This window comes from Pseudonaja textilis, chromosome 15, assembly GCF_049901715.1.
Source record: "Pseudonaja textilis isolate UNSWEBS1 chromosome 15, rPseTex1.2, whole genome shotgun sequence".
NCBI classification, from domain to species: Eukaryota; Metazoa; Chordata; class Lepidosauria; order Squamata; family Elapidae; genus Pseudonaja; species Pseudonaja textilis.
The window spans coordinates 74,308-87,319 of NC_142004.1; the positions used below are offsets into that span (position 1 = coordinate 74,308).

The following is a 13,012-nucleotide window of genomic DNA, read 5'->3' on the forward strand; positions in this document are numbered from 1 at the left end:
TGGGGGCGGGTCGGGGGGGGGGGCTCAGCCGGCGCGCGCCCGGCGGGGGCGGGTCGGAGGTGCTTCTCTCAAACGGACTTCCGGGCTTTTCTTTGAAGACGACTCGCCCCTCACCCGAGAAACTTCCCCCACCTCCCCCCGACGGCGAGGGGGCGTTCTCGCGCGAGCGCTTCCGGTGCGGGGAGGAAGCCATGACCTTAGCCTGGAAGCAATTCATCCCGTGACTTCTGCGAGCAGGGAGATGCGGACGCCGCTCCAGACAGAGACCAAGGCCTCCCCGCTTAACGCGACTTCAAGGCCCGCCTCAAGTAAAGAGTTACATTTTTCTAGATTTATCGTCATCCGCGTGACTTCTTACACTTCCGGGGCGGGCCTTTAGTGGGACGGTCTGAGGACTACCGTTGTGTCGCACCATTGGTTGGGGGGGCGCATCTGTTACGTTGTCAACCAATGAAAGGCAGCGCACGGGCGACCCCAAGCCTGCTGCTCCATGATTGGCTCTGGCCGAGATGGCTAGGCGAGGCTCCCGGAACTGCCTGGCGCTGTGGCCTATGGGTGGGCGGCCCAGACGCCGCATGCGCGTTGGGCTGCTGCCTGCGGGGAAAATGGTGCTCATCAAGGAATTGTGAGCAGCGCGGGGCGGGTCCCGGAGCAGGGGGAGGGGGGGTCGGGTCATCCGCGGGGGTGGGGGCCGCGGGTGCCGCTTCCTCGAGCGGGCGGGGGGGGGGGGTGTTCCCGGCGGACCCTCCGAAGCAGGAGGTGGGGGTTATTTGGGGCCTCCTCCCTCGGCCGGCTGGCGGCGCCTCTCCCTCGGTTGACCAGCCCGCTCTGTTCCCCTTTGCAGCCGCGTGGTCTTGCCGTGCTCGGTGCAGGAGGTAGGTGTTGCCCCCCCCCCCCGACCGCTTCCGCTCCTGGGGATACAATCAAGGCGGGGATGGGAGGGATACGCCTGGCTTCCCTTCGGGAAGGAAGCTCTGCCCGGTCTCTGCCCTTCAACGGGGGTGCGGGGTGGTCCCATTCCTGCTGCGGTCTCCTGTTAGTATCAGGTCGGACAGCTGTACTCCGTGGCCGAAGCCAGCAAAAACGAGACGGGAGGCGGAGAAGGCATCCAGGTCTTGACCAACGAGCCTTACGAGAAGGATGGGGAGAAGGGCCAGTACACGCACAAGATCTACCACCTGAAGAGGTAGGGGGCCCTCGCGCAGCCGCCCCGCTTTAAGCCGTTGTGCCTGGAGGCGGTGCTTTTGTTCCCTGCTTGCTTCACCGCACCATTAACATCATCGTAGCCCTGCAAAATCGAGGCTCTTTTTATGGGGAACTGTGGGGGAAGACACCTAATGCAAGATGGAGCCACCGCTGTGTTTCTGGGGAGTAGCGGGGTTAGGGAGACTGGGGCAGGCTGAGAAGGAGGTATATACTTTCAAAAAGGAGCAAGTGATGATAGCGGGACCGCATCCGTGGTGCCTTTGTGCTGAGCTGCTAAACTCTCACAACACCATGAGAAGAATGTGTTAATGGAGAGATTGCTAAGATGGGAGTAAAAACTGTTGATCTTATTTTTTTTGCCAAAAATAAACCTGTGACTCTGCTTCCTCATAGCAAAGTGCCTGGCTTTGTGCGGATGTTTGCTCCGGAAGGCTCCTTAGTATTTCATGAAAAAGCCTGGAATGCATATCCTTACTGTAGAACAGGTCAGTGTGCTCTTCCCTTTTTGTCAGAAGAGTGCTCTCTAGAAGGGCCGAGTTACATGCTCGGGTAGGGTCAGAGAGGACTCTATTAATCTAGAACAGAGATCGGCAACCTTAAACACTCAAAAGAGCCACAAAGGTCCTAACTGGAAGCAGACACATCCCACCCCTGGTTTAATTCTGGAGCTGACCAGAAGTCTGGTTCCTCCACCATAGAGTCTCTCCTAGTGCGACATCTACCTGCCCTAACCAGAAGCCCTATCAATTGTGGAGTCAATGGGAAATCCCGCCCCTTCCGATAGAGCCTGGCATGCCATGCTCCCCCCACCCCCACTCGGAAGCTCCTCTTAAAATTGTGGCGCCAACTGGTGACGGAGCTGCAGCAGAGGGATGAAAGAGCCACATGCAGCTTCAGAGCTGCGGGTTGCAGACCCCCATCTGCAACTGCAAGCTTAGTTGCTGCTCACAAGTGAAATTCTGATTAAATTGAACGTTAAAGCTTAATATTGATTCATTTGAACTGTTTTTTTGGTAGGTGTGAAAGCAGGCAACTGATTGCTTCTTTCCTGTAAGAAATGGATGATTTATGAACTGCAGAATCTAATCAATCTAGCTGTTCTTGATGGGCATTGTAATCTGATGCCTATAGGTTAGGAGGGACCAGTGCACGTTTATTGTGCTGAAGTTAGGTGATGGTAAGCGTTGCTATGATTCAGCTAGCTCTTTGCTCGCTTTCAAATGGGGTTCTGTGGCCACCCTGTGGTATTTAGCATTTAATCTGAATAACATAGAGAGAGCATAGTGAAGTTACGCAGCTGTCCGGTTACAATGCAGTCACTCTTATTTGTCTCCATCTCTTTCTCTTTCCATAACGTCCTGGTGATCAGTCGTTACGGTGAGTATTTTCTCTTCTTATGCAACAATTCACAGGCCCTTGGGTTAAAGTGAAAGAGTATGCAGGTGGGCAGGGAGCTAGGTGGGGCTGGCCTGCAAAGGGAATGAGACCACCACCTCTCAGAACAGCCCTTGAGGTGTCATTCTAATCCTCTGCAAGCCACACCCCCTGCTTACATGTTGGACCTAGATGCTGGCAACAGGGGTCACTTCCAGCAGAGGTGGTTAAGCTGGAATTTGCATATTCTGATGATGTATTTCAGGGTGCATGTTCTATGTGCACTGCAGGTGCCCCTCAGCAGACCTGTGACCACCACTAACCTAACACTAACCCTCACACTAGTCCTGTCTTATCCTGTCTCCCACTGAACTCTCCCAAGAAATGGGGGGGGGGGGATGGGGGTCTCCGTGCAAGGAACACCGCCATTTTTTTTTAGCCCAGTTCTCTCACTCCGTCTATGTTTGTCTTGAGATGCACTTCCACTTGCTTTTGTTTCCATAGAATGAATACATGAAAGAGGATTTTTTTATCAAAATTGAGACTTGGCATAAGCCTGACTTGGGCACATCGGACAATGTAAGCTGGCTTTAAACAGTTTGTTTCTGGGTCTGGGGAATGTAGCCGCTCCCCCTTCAGCTTAGGTTTGTGTGGCTCCTACTAGCACTCAGGGAGGATCAACAGCTTCCTGCTTGGGGTTTGGAGGTCAACATTGCTTCTGTGCTGCGGCTGAGTTTTTCTTCTGCCTCCAGACTGCGTTGGGTGTTTTAAAACATTGATCAGTACTTTCTGATCAGAGTGATTTGAGCAGTTTAAGAAAATTAAAGAGAAAAGTAAAATGGATATGGGTAAAAGAACTAGCACATAAAAGCACAATTAAATGTCCAAATTCAAACTAACTAAGCTGGACTGTAGAAGGCGATTGTTCTTATTTTAAGTTTTATGTTCCTTAGTGTAGCTTGCTTTAAGAATGGGGCCCGTATATTCCTCTTTGGCTTTCCTTGTAGATTGGCAGAGGCTGCATTTAGCTTTCCTGGCTTGCCTTGCCAAGGTCTGTGGGAAGGCCTACCTGCTGCCAGCCGTGCCTTGCAAGCAGGTTTTGGCCCCTGGGCAAAGGGAGGAAGGGGGGTTGGCCCTTTGATCAGTGGTGCTTTCTCTTGCTACAGGTCCATGACTTGGATCCCAATACATGGAAAAACGTGGAAGTTGTTCATATTGATATAGCAGACAGAAACCAAGTGGAGCCTGGAGTAAGTTGTATCCATATCTCTCCTTGCAGCTTGATGTTCCGGGAGGGGTTTATGCCTGCTCCTGCACATCACCACGACTTCAACAGAGGGAAGTTAAGAGCTTCAGTGGTGGGTTGAAAAGAGCCCATCGAGCTGCTTAGCCATCAGCACCACTCCAGCTCAGGGGTCGACAGCCACTTCTCCTTTTCCCGCCTGTCAGGCTAAAGCTATAATGGGGATTTCGGCTTCCAATTAAACAAGATGCCTACAGCAACTGGAGGTGAAGGCAGTTTCCCAGAATCTTGGAGAGAATAGCCAGGAATCCCTCACAGTGCGTCAGCCCTGGGATTTCTTTATGTTATATAGATATAAAGATAAAAACTAACGCAAATGATTATAAAATAAGGAAGGAAACAAAAGAGAAAGCCAAAAGTGCAAGATAGGAAAAAAAAGAAAAAGATAGTATCTTCCAATCCTACTTAAGCAATTCTAAATACACTTATAAATTTACCTCTTTGTCTGCGGTTACAGCTTAATTCTTTTTTTTTTATCAGACGTAGATTAATCAAAATTATAAATTATGTTAATTTTTTTGTTTCATGCAAAAAGTTTATAAGGAGTTTGCAGTCAGCAATAAATGTAGGTGTTATCTTTTCTCTGATCAAAGAAGTCAGCTTAGTCATCTCAGCAGGTTTCATCTTCTCTATCTGCCTCAATAATGGCTAGTGCTGAATCTTCTTTCTACATATAGTAATCTCGCTGCAGTTATACATAAATACAAATTTCCATGACATTTTTACAACTATCGGTCAGTCCCCACCAAAGACCCTCTGGTTTCTATCAGTCTGCCTGCATCCATCTGTCTGTCTCTCTCCTCTATCTTCGATAACCACCCAACTCAACTCGGTGATTCTGGGTGACTTACAATTCTAAAATTATGGGGAAAAATTTTAAAAAACATTAAAATGATAAAAGTATTCCCAAAATAAATAAGCGTAAACAGCATCTGTGATGATTAATCAACTAATGGTAAAGCCCAGGTACATCGCCAAGTTTTCAGAGCTTTGCAAAAGGCCAACAGGGTTGGAGCCATTCTAATCTCGGAATATTCCATAAGGCCAGGGCTACAGCAGAAAAGGCCCGTCTTCTAGTTCCCGCCAGTTGATAGTCCTTGGCCGATAGAAACCGCATCATGACCAATTTGTTGGATCGAATTGGATGAGTAAAAGGCCTAGATAATCCGTTTGAGCCAAATTTCTCTGCAGCTACCATGCAACCACTCTCCACAGTCTTTCCTAAGAAGGGAACATTGGACACAGGATGAAAACTGTCCAAGTCGATTGGACCGTGCGATGGTCCTTTGAGGAGGGGGGACACCACCCCCTCCGTAAGAGCTGGTGGGATCACTTCCTTTTTGAAGGAACAGTTAACGACTGTACAGACCCAATCCCACTCCTCTCCCGCACAGCTTTAATCAGCCAGGAAGAGCACAAATTGTATATGTTAAGCTTTAAAATTCTCTTTATTGGTATATGTAGTTGAACCCAAAATTTTCTATTTTTTTTTACATGTCCACATATACGATTAAAACATCCATTTTATTCACATTTATTCACATTTCCAACATAAGTTTAAGGTGCCTTTATATATTGTAGTTTCTCAGATATCCCCAGCAGAATCTCTTGGGATTGCTGTAAGCCCCAAATAAAGTTCCTTCTCCCCCCTTTCCAATAGAGTCAGGTTATCTAGCTCTCCACCATAAAACTGACACCAGCCGCAACATAGAAAAATGCAAAGAATCCATGCGAGATCAGAAGATGTGGCGAGACCACCTGGCCCATAAAATTGGACATGATTGAATGGATAAATGTCATCTAGTTCTCTTTCTATCTCTTCATCTATAATTTCTGTCTTACTTTAAATTTTCCACTTGATCGTTCATTTGTTTATGCGTTTATCTGGGTATCTCTTTTCCAGCTCAGTAGATGTTAAATGCTTACAGTTGGTGCCTTGGGACAAGAGGACAACACAGTCACAGCTCGTGGACATTCAAGAAATGGCATCTTTTTCTCTCTGTAGCTAAATTCTAACCATGTATCTCCCATTTGAATGCTAGAAAGCTAATTTTTACTTTGACAAAATCATTTTTAAGGTTAATTTTACTGTGTAGCGGTCTTATCCTTCCATATAATGCCATCCTGAGCTGAAAAGGAAGGATGGCTTCTGTACTGGAAGGCAGGGCATAAACGGAGTGGCAGTTCCTTCTCTTGGCCTCCTTTCCCGAGTTGCTTGCCTCTCCTCTCTTTTGCAGATTTTATCTCTGTGGTTCAACTTCTGATGCTCTTTGAAAAGGCACTTCCTGCCTCTGTAGACCCTCGGGTTTCTTTCTGGGGGAGGACAAGATCCAGCCTGCTCTCAGGTGTGGCAGCAGAAGCTTGACTGAAAAGTAGGCGATAACCTTGTGAGTGCAGGGAAGGACTGGCTCTCCTACAACGCAGGCCCTCGGCTGAGGGGACCCTGGCCAAGCAGCCCAGCTGCTCTTTTCAATTCTGAACACTGATCAATGAACAGCCTGGCTCCAAACTCTGCCTGCTCTTGGAAGTCCTAATGAAACTCAGATGCCAACCCTGGGTTTCCCCAAATGTATACAAAGGCTTGAGCTGACAGCTGCTGCTATCCTATGGTAGACATTTAGGCCTGTCTCCTAATCAGCTCCAGAATTTTTGTCTAAGCAGTCTTGCGTGATTTGTTTACAAAAGTCACTTCCCAGGAGAGGAAAAATTGTTAAACTGTGAGCAGAACGAGACATACAATTAACTTCAGAAAGACATGCAGCTTGAGAAGTAATTCGAAAGAAAATAAGCAGAGTGAAAGCAAACAAATTGAAATCAGCTTTATAGCCTTTGTCTCTGCTCCAGATTGAAAGCAGTGCACATTGCCTCTGGCTTTCCCTTAATATCCACGGATCCTAGGTGGGTCTCATAGCCCAGAAGCCCTGGGGTCTCTCACCAGCATCTCAGTAACTTGCATCCTGAATTGCAAATAAAGAACCCTCGTAAGCCTTTCCAGGAAAGAAACTTTTTTGACTCAGTTGAACTTAACTTTTGAACTAAATGTGCATGAAGTTCCACACCAAGAAGGCTGCGGACGAGAGCTGGGGGCCCTGGGAACGTGGCCTTCGGAGCAGAAAATCTCTTTCCCCCTCGTCCTAATTTTTCTTGGGGCTTCATATGCCCAGTGCAGGTAGCTTCTCTTTTCTGAACTTCTCCAGTTCTCTCTTCTCAGTCTTAACGTCGATGCTTCTTTGAATCCACAGGACTACAAAGCTGATGAAGACCCTGCATTGTTCCAGTCGGTCAAGACCAAAAGAGGCCCTTTGGGGACTGACTGGAAGGTAAGACGAGCCAAGAAAGGCATCTCTGAAGAGGCTTAGAGAGCTGCCAGGGACCCATCAAGAAAAGTGGAGGAATCTCATGGCAGGCTTCTGCTGTGGCCAGCCTGAGCTCAGGCATTTTCCCCCTGGCCCTACAGGCACCCTTCAGGATAGTAGAATATCTTGGAAATGAAATTGAACTGTGTGGGCTAAGCTGTTCCTTGATTATGGGCTGTGGAGACCCCAGCAAGAGGGATTCAAACATACGTGGCCTTTGGGTTCAAGAGAGAACCTGTGGCTGTTCTGATTTCCATCTGAGCTATCAGCCCTTTTGTGTTCCCAGTTTCCCTAACGGGCTGGAAAGGTGTGTGTGAGAAACCACTTCCTCTTCGGTCCCCCACTGACTAGTTGAATCGGGTGACTGTCCTTTTTCTTCTTGCTGCTTATTGATAGATGAAGGCACCTGCCCCCTCTCCCTGGACTCTTCTTGACCGCTGGCGAAGCTTTTTAAAAGGCAGCTATTCATTTGTTCCTCTCAAGAGCAGAATGAACTGAAAAAAATCAGGGAGCACAGGGAGGCTTCAGGGACAAAAAAGAAGGGCCCCCCCAAAAAATAAAATAAAATAAATAAAATAAAAATAAAAATCACAGCATCCTCAATGCAAAGAGAGCAGCGTGGCCCAATTGCCTGTCCTGTCACAGCCTCTCCCCTAGTCCAGTGCCAGTTTCTCACCCTTTCTTCTGGGCATTTGGGTCCACCCGTGCCTGGCACCAGGTGCTTCAACAGCAAACCAAGAAGCAAGGGAGGCTTCCGGCTTTCCCTTTGGCTGTGACTTTCAGGCCCCTTGAGAAGAGGCAGCTGAGAGTGGAAGGTGCTTGAAGGCTCACTTTTTATCGAATCTTCCAAACAGAAGGAGTTGGCAGCTGCTGAAGATTGTCCCAAGATGTGTGCTTACAAGCTGGTGACCATCAAGTTTAAGTGGTGGGGATTGCAGAATAAAATTGAGAACTTCATTCAAAAGGTACGCAGCTGGGAAGGACTCTCCCTTTCTGGGGACAAGGGTCACGTCCACCAGGTTTCCAAGTGGGGTTGAGAGGCTTCGGTCTTGGGCCAGACCACCCTCTAGCTCAGCATGGTTCCCTCCCTCCCTCCTTCCTTCCTGAGGAGGTAGCAGAGCCTCTCCGTGAGACTAGGGCCAAGAGCTGCTTTTTCTTTTTTTAAAGCAAGAAAAGAGGATATTCACCAACTTCCATCGGCAGCTTTTCTGCTGGATTGACCGGTGGATTGACCTGACGATGGAAGACATCCGGCGAATGGAGGATGAAACCCAAAGAGAGCTGGAGGCGGTAGGAATATTGAAGCCTGTGAGGCGGAGGTAGCTGGCAGCTGGCTGGGAGGGAGCAGAGGCCCATTGGCACATCACGGGGCCCTGGAGACCTGGAGGGAAAAGTGGGGCACCATCCTTCAGAAATCCCCCTGAGAATTACAAAGAAAGGGCCACTTCCCCAAGTTACCTGCTCTGCAGGTGGGATCCTAAGAGTGAGAAACTTTTATGTCCTCCAGGACATTTCTTAGCTCTTCCTTCTGGGAAGTGACTTTCCTCCAGGGAGCTTAAACAAAACCAAAGGGGGATCGGGGTGTCTGCTAGAGTAGTGTTTGAGATAAATTTGCTCTGTAGGTATGAATACTCTCCCTGAAAATGCGTGCTGTCTTTTTCTCTAGGACTAGGTGGTACTATTTCCCGGCGATCCGTGCATGCATTTCTTTTGTATGTTTCTGAATACTAACTCCATCAAAAGCCTCTCTTGAAAGGGAGAACCGAAAGCCGTCAGTCTCCCAAAGAGAACAAGGGGCTTAGCCTGAGCCCCCTCCCTCCTTAAGGTCCCCCAAGCTGTTCTCTTGGTCAAAGGGGCTTCCGAAAAGGAGGCTCTTCACCTAGAGGGCCATTAGCCTCTCTCCTTGGGCTGTGGATCGGCTGCCAGGAGAGGGAGGTGCCCTTCTTGCCAGGGTCAGTCTAGCTGGGTCCCTTGGCAGAGCAGCTCCAGGGGGTTCAAGGCGTTCACTGGCTTTTAAAAAACAATTTTTTTTTTGTTCTACTTATTTGTAGCCTGCCTTTATTCTTTTTACAAACTGCCTGAGGCAGTGATCATATCCAACACATCTGCCTCTGTTCTCTACAACAGCCCTGTGAGGTGGGTTGGGCTGAGAGAGAGGGACTGGCCCAAAGTCGTCATCCTGGCTTTCATGGCTAAGGCCATGCCAATAATCGAGGAGAAGGAGGAACTTGCAGGGAGCATAAATACTTCCTGACCTCCTTGTTTCTCCCCCACACAAAGGCTTCACCCCGTCCTCTCCCTTCCCCCTTGAGATGCTTCCCTCTCTCATCAGAGCTGGAGCCCAAACTGAGCAGCCATTCAGCAGCCTCCTCCCTCTGCCTTGGAAGACTCTGCCCCACTTCCCGCCCGGAACGGCTGCCTTTCCCGGTAGCTGCGGATCCTCCCCTCCTTCCCTCCCAGGATAGCCCAGCAGAAGCCAATCCCTTAGCCTGGGTCGCATGCGAGTGCCTTTCACCTGGATTCAGCCCAGCCCAGCCATTCCAGCCCCTTCCTACTAACACCTGCTGATGAACTGCCTGGTGGCTGACAGTTTTATTTTGCACCTAGATGCGTAAGAAGGGTTGTGTTCGAGGAACATTGGCTGCCAGCGCCTAGAGGAAGCCCTCGGTAGGGTCAGAGGCAGGCAAATAATCCCACTATGTAAGTGACTCTGGCCTCTTCTGGTAAAGAAACACAGGTTTCGGGAATGTCCGTACCGGTTCACGCTAGTCGTGAGCCGCTTCTCTCTGTCTCTGTCTCTCCTGTCTTCCACTGTGGGGTAGCACCCCCCTCCTTAAAGCAGCTATCTCAGTGTTGCTGAGGACTGCCTCACAACTTGTCCCTTTCCAAAATCCAGCAGCTTGAGGTTTGGATTCAGAATAGGGCTCCCGAGCCCCCCCTGACTCACATGGAGTTCATGAGCAGGAGCGTCCTTTGGCAGCCTTGTGGCTTAATTAGGGAAACGAAGGTTGGTCACTTCTTGGAGGTTTCGCTTTTTTTCCTTCTTTGTCACGTGTGTCAGAACACACTGTTGTAGTCTAGACGGGTTTTCTCAGGCTGCCCCCAGCAGAAGTTCAAGGACAGCCTCTTCGTAAATAAGCACCTGCAAAGCCCCATATTTTGCCCTTTCCTTCTCCTCCCCCAAAAAAAAACATCCCTCCGGGCTCTGCCATTTTCAGGGTTGTTGTTTGCCGTTTCAATTCACTCCTTTCTGCTCAAATTGCTACCTGGGTCACTATCACAATCTTTCTTTCAGTAGGTCAGTGCTGGTGATGGTTGTGTTGCTTCAGGCAAAGGCTATGCCAGGAGAAACGGGCAAAATAATCTCTAATCCTTTCATTTAATCCTCTTTTATTTGAGAGCCACAACTGCGAGTGACTGATCTTTCTCCCCTCCCCCAGTTGCGCAATCAAGGAGAAGTGAGAGGAACTAGTGCGGCTAATGATGAATGAAGGAAAACATCTCTTGCGTCTGGTGTCACAATCCGCCCTTTGGGTGTGAGTGGGTGCATAGTTCTTTACACATTTGTGCATGCATGCACACAGAAACATGTACACACAACACACTGGGTGCACACTTGTACTGAGCTGCTTCTCCAAGGCACCGAGATCTCCCCAAGAGGCCCTGCCTTTGTGCTGTATATCCAAAGCTAATTAAACCCACCCAGTATCAATGAATGGAAGAAGACAACGAATTCTATCAATTGGAACGTTTTGAAACTTCAGATGCCGGACCAATTTCCTTTACCTTAATACATGAGAGGTTCTCCTTGCTAGGACTCCGTTATCTCTGTTTAGATTATTAGATGTGCATCAGCAATTAATTTTCCACTCTGTGTGGTTCATTCATGATTTGTTACAGACATTCTGAATGTATTTAAAGATACTTATTTCTGAATTATTACTTTCTTGAAATCAGATCATTTCTAGTAGTAAGGATCAATTTCTTGCTATTGAATTTGGGTTCTTTTTTTAACAAAAAACATTTTCGCCCATTTGCTGCAAAGAATTTTGTATATAAAGAGTCGAGGGTTTCTTCATTAGAACTGGCAAAAAAAAAAAAAAGCTTGCCTGTAAAAGGGAACGCAAAGGGGCATATGGATGTTCATGGATTCAAATCAGTCTTGAAGGAATGATGTTTTCGTGACAGCCTTATCATGCGGTGTTCAGAACTCCCCTGGGCATCATCCAAGAAACTGCATCAGCTCCGTTTTGCATCAACTAAAGGAAAAGCTAGCATTTTTTTCAGTACCCTTTGGAAACTGATATCCTGATCTGGAAAACCTTCATCAGATTTCTTAAAGAAGAGAGGATCCCGGCAGCAACTTATCCCAGGCCCAGTTAAGTGGGAGGGCTCTCAGTTTGGCTTGCCCCAAGGGATTGACGGGCCCCGAGGTGCCAAGGGCCAATGCGAGGGCCGTTTATCCGTCCATTTTCTGGAAGCAAGGCTCTGGCCACACAGGGAGGCTTGCATGTTCCCCCATTGGAGAATTGGCTTTGTAAATACATATTTGTAGAGGTTGATCATTTAGGCTGCTGCTAATTCAAGGGCTTGCTGTGTTTAGTGCAGGAATCTGCTCCCATCAGTACCAAGGAGAGCACCGAATGCCAGGCTCTGTGCCTAGTTTGGGGCAGGATTAGATGTGAACATTGAGAGGAAATTTTATAGTAAATGTAAAATAATTACTTCTGCAGTTTCTAGTTTTAACTGCATTAAGACAATTTAAATAAATTTGCTTATAAAATATCCACAGCTGTTGCATTTGGATTCAGTTCAAGTGTGGGGTGTGGTATTGCATACCGAGGCAAAGCTGGGGGTCAGGGACACAGAAGAGATAGGAAATTTGCCTTTCCCCCCCCCCCCACCCTAGATAGCTCCAACAGCTACAACTCCTCTGGAAAGGAGTTTTCAGACAGGAATTGTAACCCAGTTGCATCTCCACAAGGGAGCGATTTATGGATTGCAAGGTTCAGCACCGCAACCCCCATAGTGAAGGGAATCTTGCAAGCCCTGGAAGATCTTTTTTCTCCCTCTTCTAAAATCTGATCTGGTAGTTTTATTCTGCCATTCACCCAATATTTTTTTAAAGTTTGTTTTTAAAAGCTGTCTCTCATTTTTAGCTTTGATGTTCAGATTTCTGTAACAGTGTAAAAAGTGTTCTCTCATCTTGTTTGAGCCTAGAAGGCAGGAGAGCAACTTTCTGACAGAATTTGTGGCTGGAAGGAACAGTCCTCCTTGGGACGTGTATCCCAAGCCTCCTGCATTCCCACGATGCAAGGATGTTGTCCTCTCTGATAAAAAGTTAGGAGCCCCCCTCCCCAAATTGCAACATTTGGCAAACTATAGATCATGAAACTATATTTGTTCATTCCCTTAAATTTATAACTTGCCTTGTTCCCAAGGCTTCAGAAGAGACCCTTTGCTGCTGTGTTGCTGCTCTAGCAAAAGACAACCAGCCATCTGTCCCATTTTTGCAGCTGCTTCCATGCAATTTATTATTTAATTTTTTCCCTGTTTTCTCTGATAAAAGTATGCAACCCATTAAAGCCTTTAAAAGTTATTTAAATTGAAAAAAGCATGTGCAGTAAAAATTCTCTTAAATGCCATCTGTTTAAAACCACAGGGCAATCTTAAAATTCTGTAACAAAGGACACTGAAAAAGAACAGAAAGCAAAGCTGCAGATTTAATCAAAAGCATGAATGAAGAGATACATCAGCTGACACCAAAAAGAAG

At 47.7% G+C, this 13,012-nt stretch overlaps 1 protein-coding gene across 3 annotated transcripts; it reads left to right on the top strand.

The window, feature by feature from the left end:
* The first annotated feature begins 356 nt into the window (after window positions 1–356).
* PITPNB (phosphatidylinositol transfer protein beta) lies at window positions 357–12,024 on the top strand. 3 transcript variants are annotated; one of them, XR_015739579.1, is made up of 13 exons: window positions 357–625; window positions 845–875; window positions 1,041–1,186; window positions 1,600–1,691; window positions 2,576–2,583; window positions 3,085–3,159; window positions 3,747–3,830; window positions 7,126–7,203; window positions 8,094–8,204; window positions 8,407–8,529; window positions 9,847–9,939; window positions 10,136–10,246; window positions 10,680–12,024. XR_015739579.1 is itself a non-coding variant. In XM_026719347.2 (12 exons), the coding sequence occupies exons 1-11, from the start codon at window positions 510–512 to the stop codon at window positions 9,892–9,894; spliced, it is 912 nt and encodes a 303-aa protein (XP_026575132.1). In that variant the 5' UTR covers window positions 357–509; the 3' UTR covers window positions 9,895–9,939; window positions 10,680–12,024. The 3 variants fall into 3 exon arrangements, 2 of the variants coding, with proteins under 2 accessions (XP_026575132.1, XP_026575131.1); XM_026719347.2 differs by lacking the exon at window positions 10,136–10,246; XM_026719346.2 differs by lacking the exons at window positions 9,847–9,939; window positions 10,136–10,246.
* Window positions 12,025–13,012: the final 988 nt, after the last annotated feature.

Bases quoted from the DNA above. Each gene is read 5' to 3' on its own strand.
- PITPNB (XM_026719346.2), top strand. From the start codon at position 510: ATGGCTAGGCGAGGCTCCCGGAACTGCCTGGCGCTGTGGCCTATGGGT. The intron at 1,187-1,599 runs GTAGGGGGCCCT...GCTTCCTCATAG, and splicing joins AAGATCTACCACCTGAAGAG to CAAAGTGCCTGGCTTTGTGC. The intron at 8,205-8,406 runs GTACGCAGCTGG...CTTTTTTTAAAG, and splicing joins TTGAGAACTTCATTCAAAAG to CAAGAAAAGAGGATATTCAC.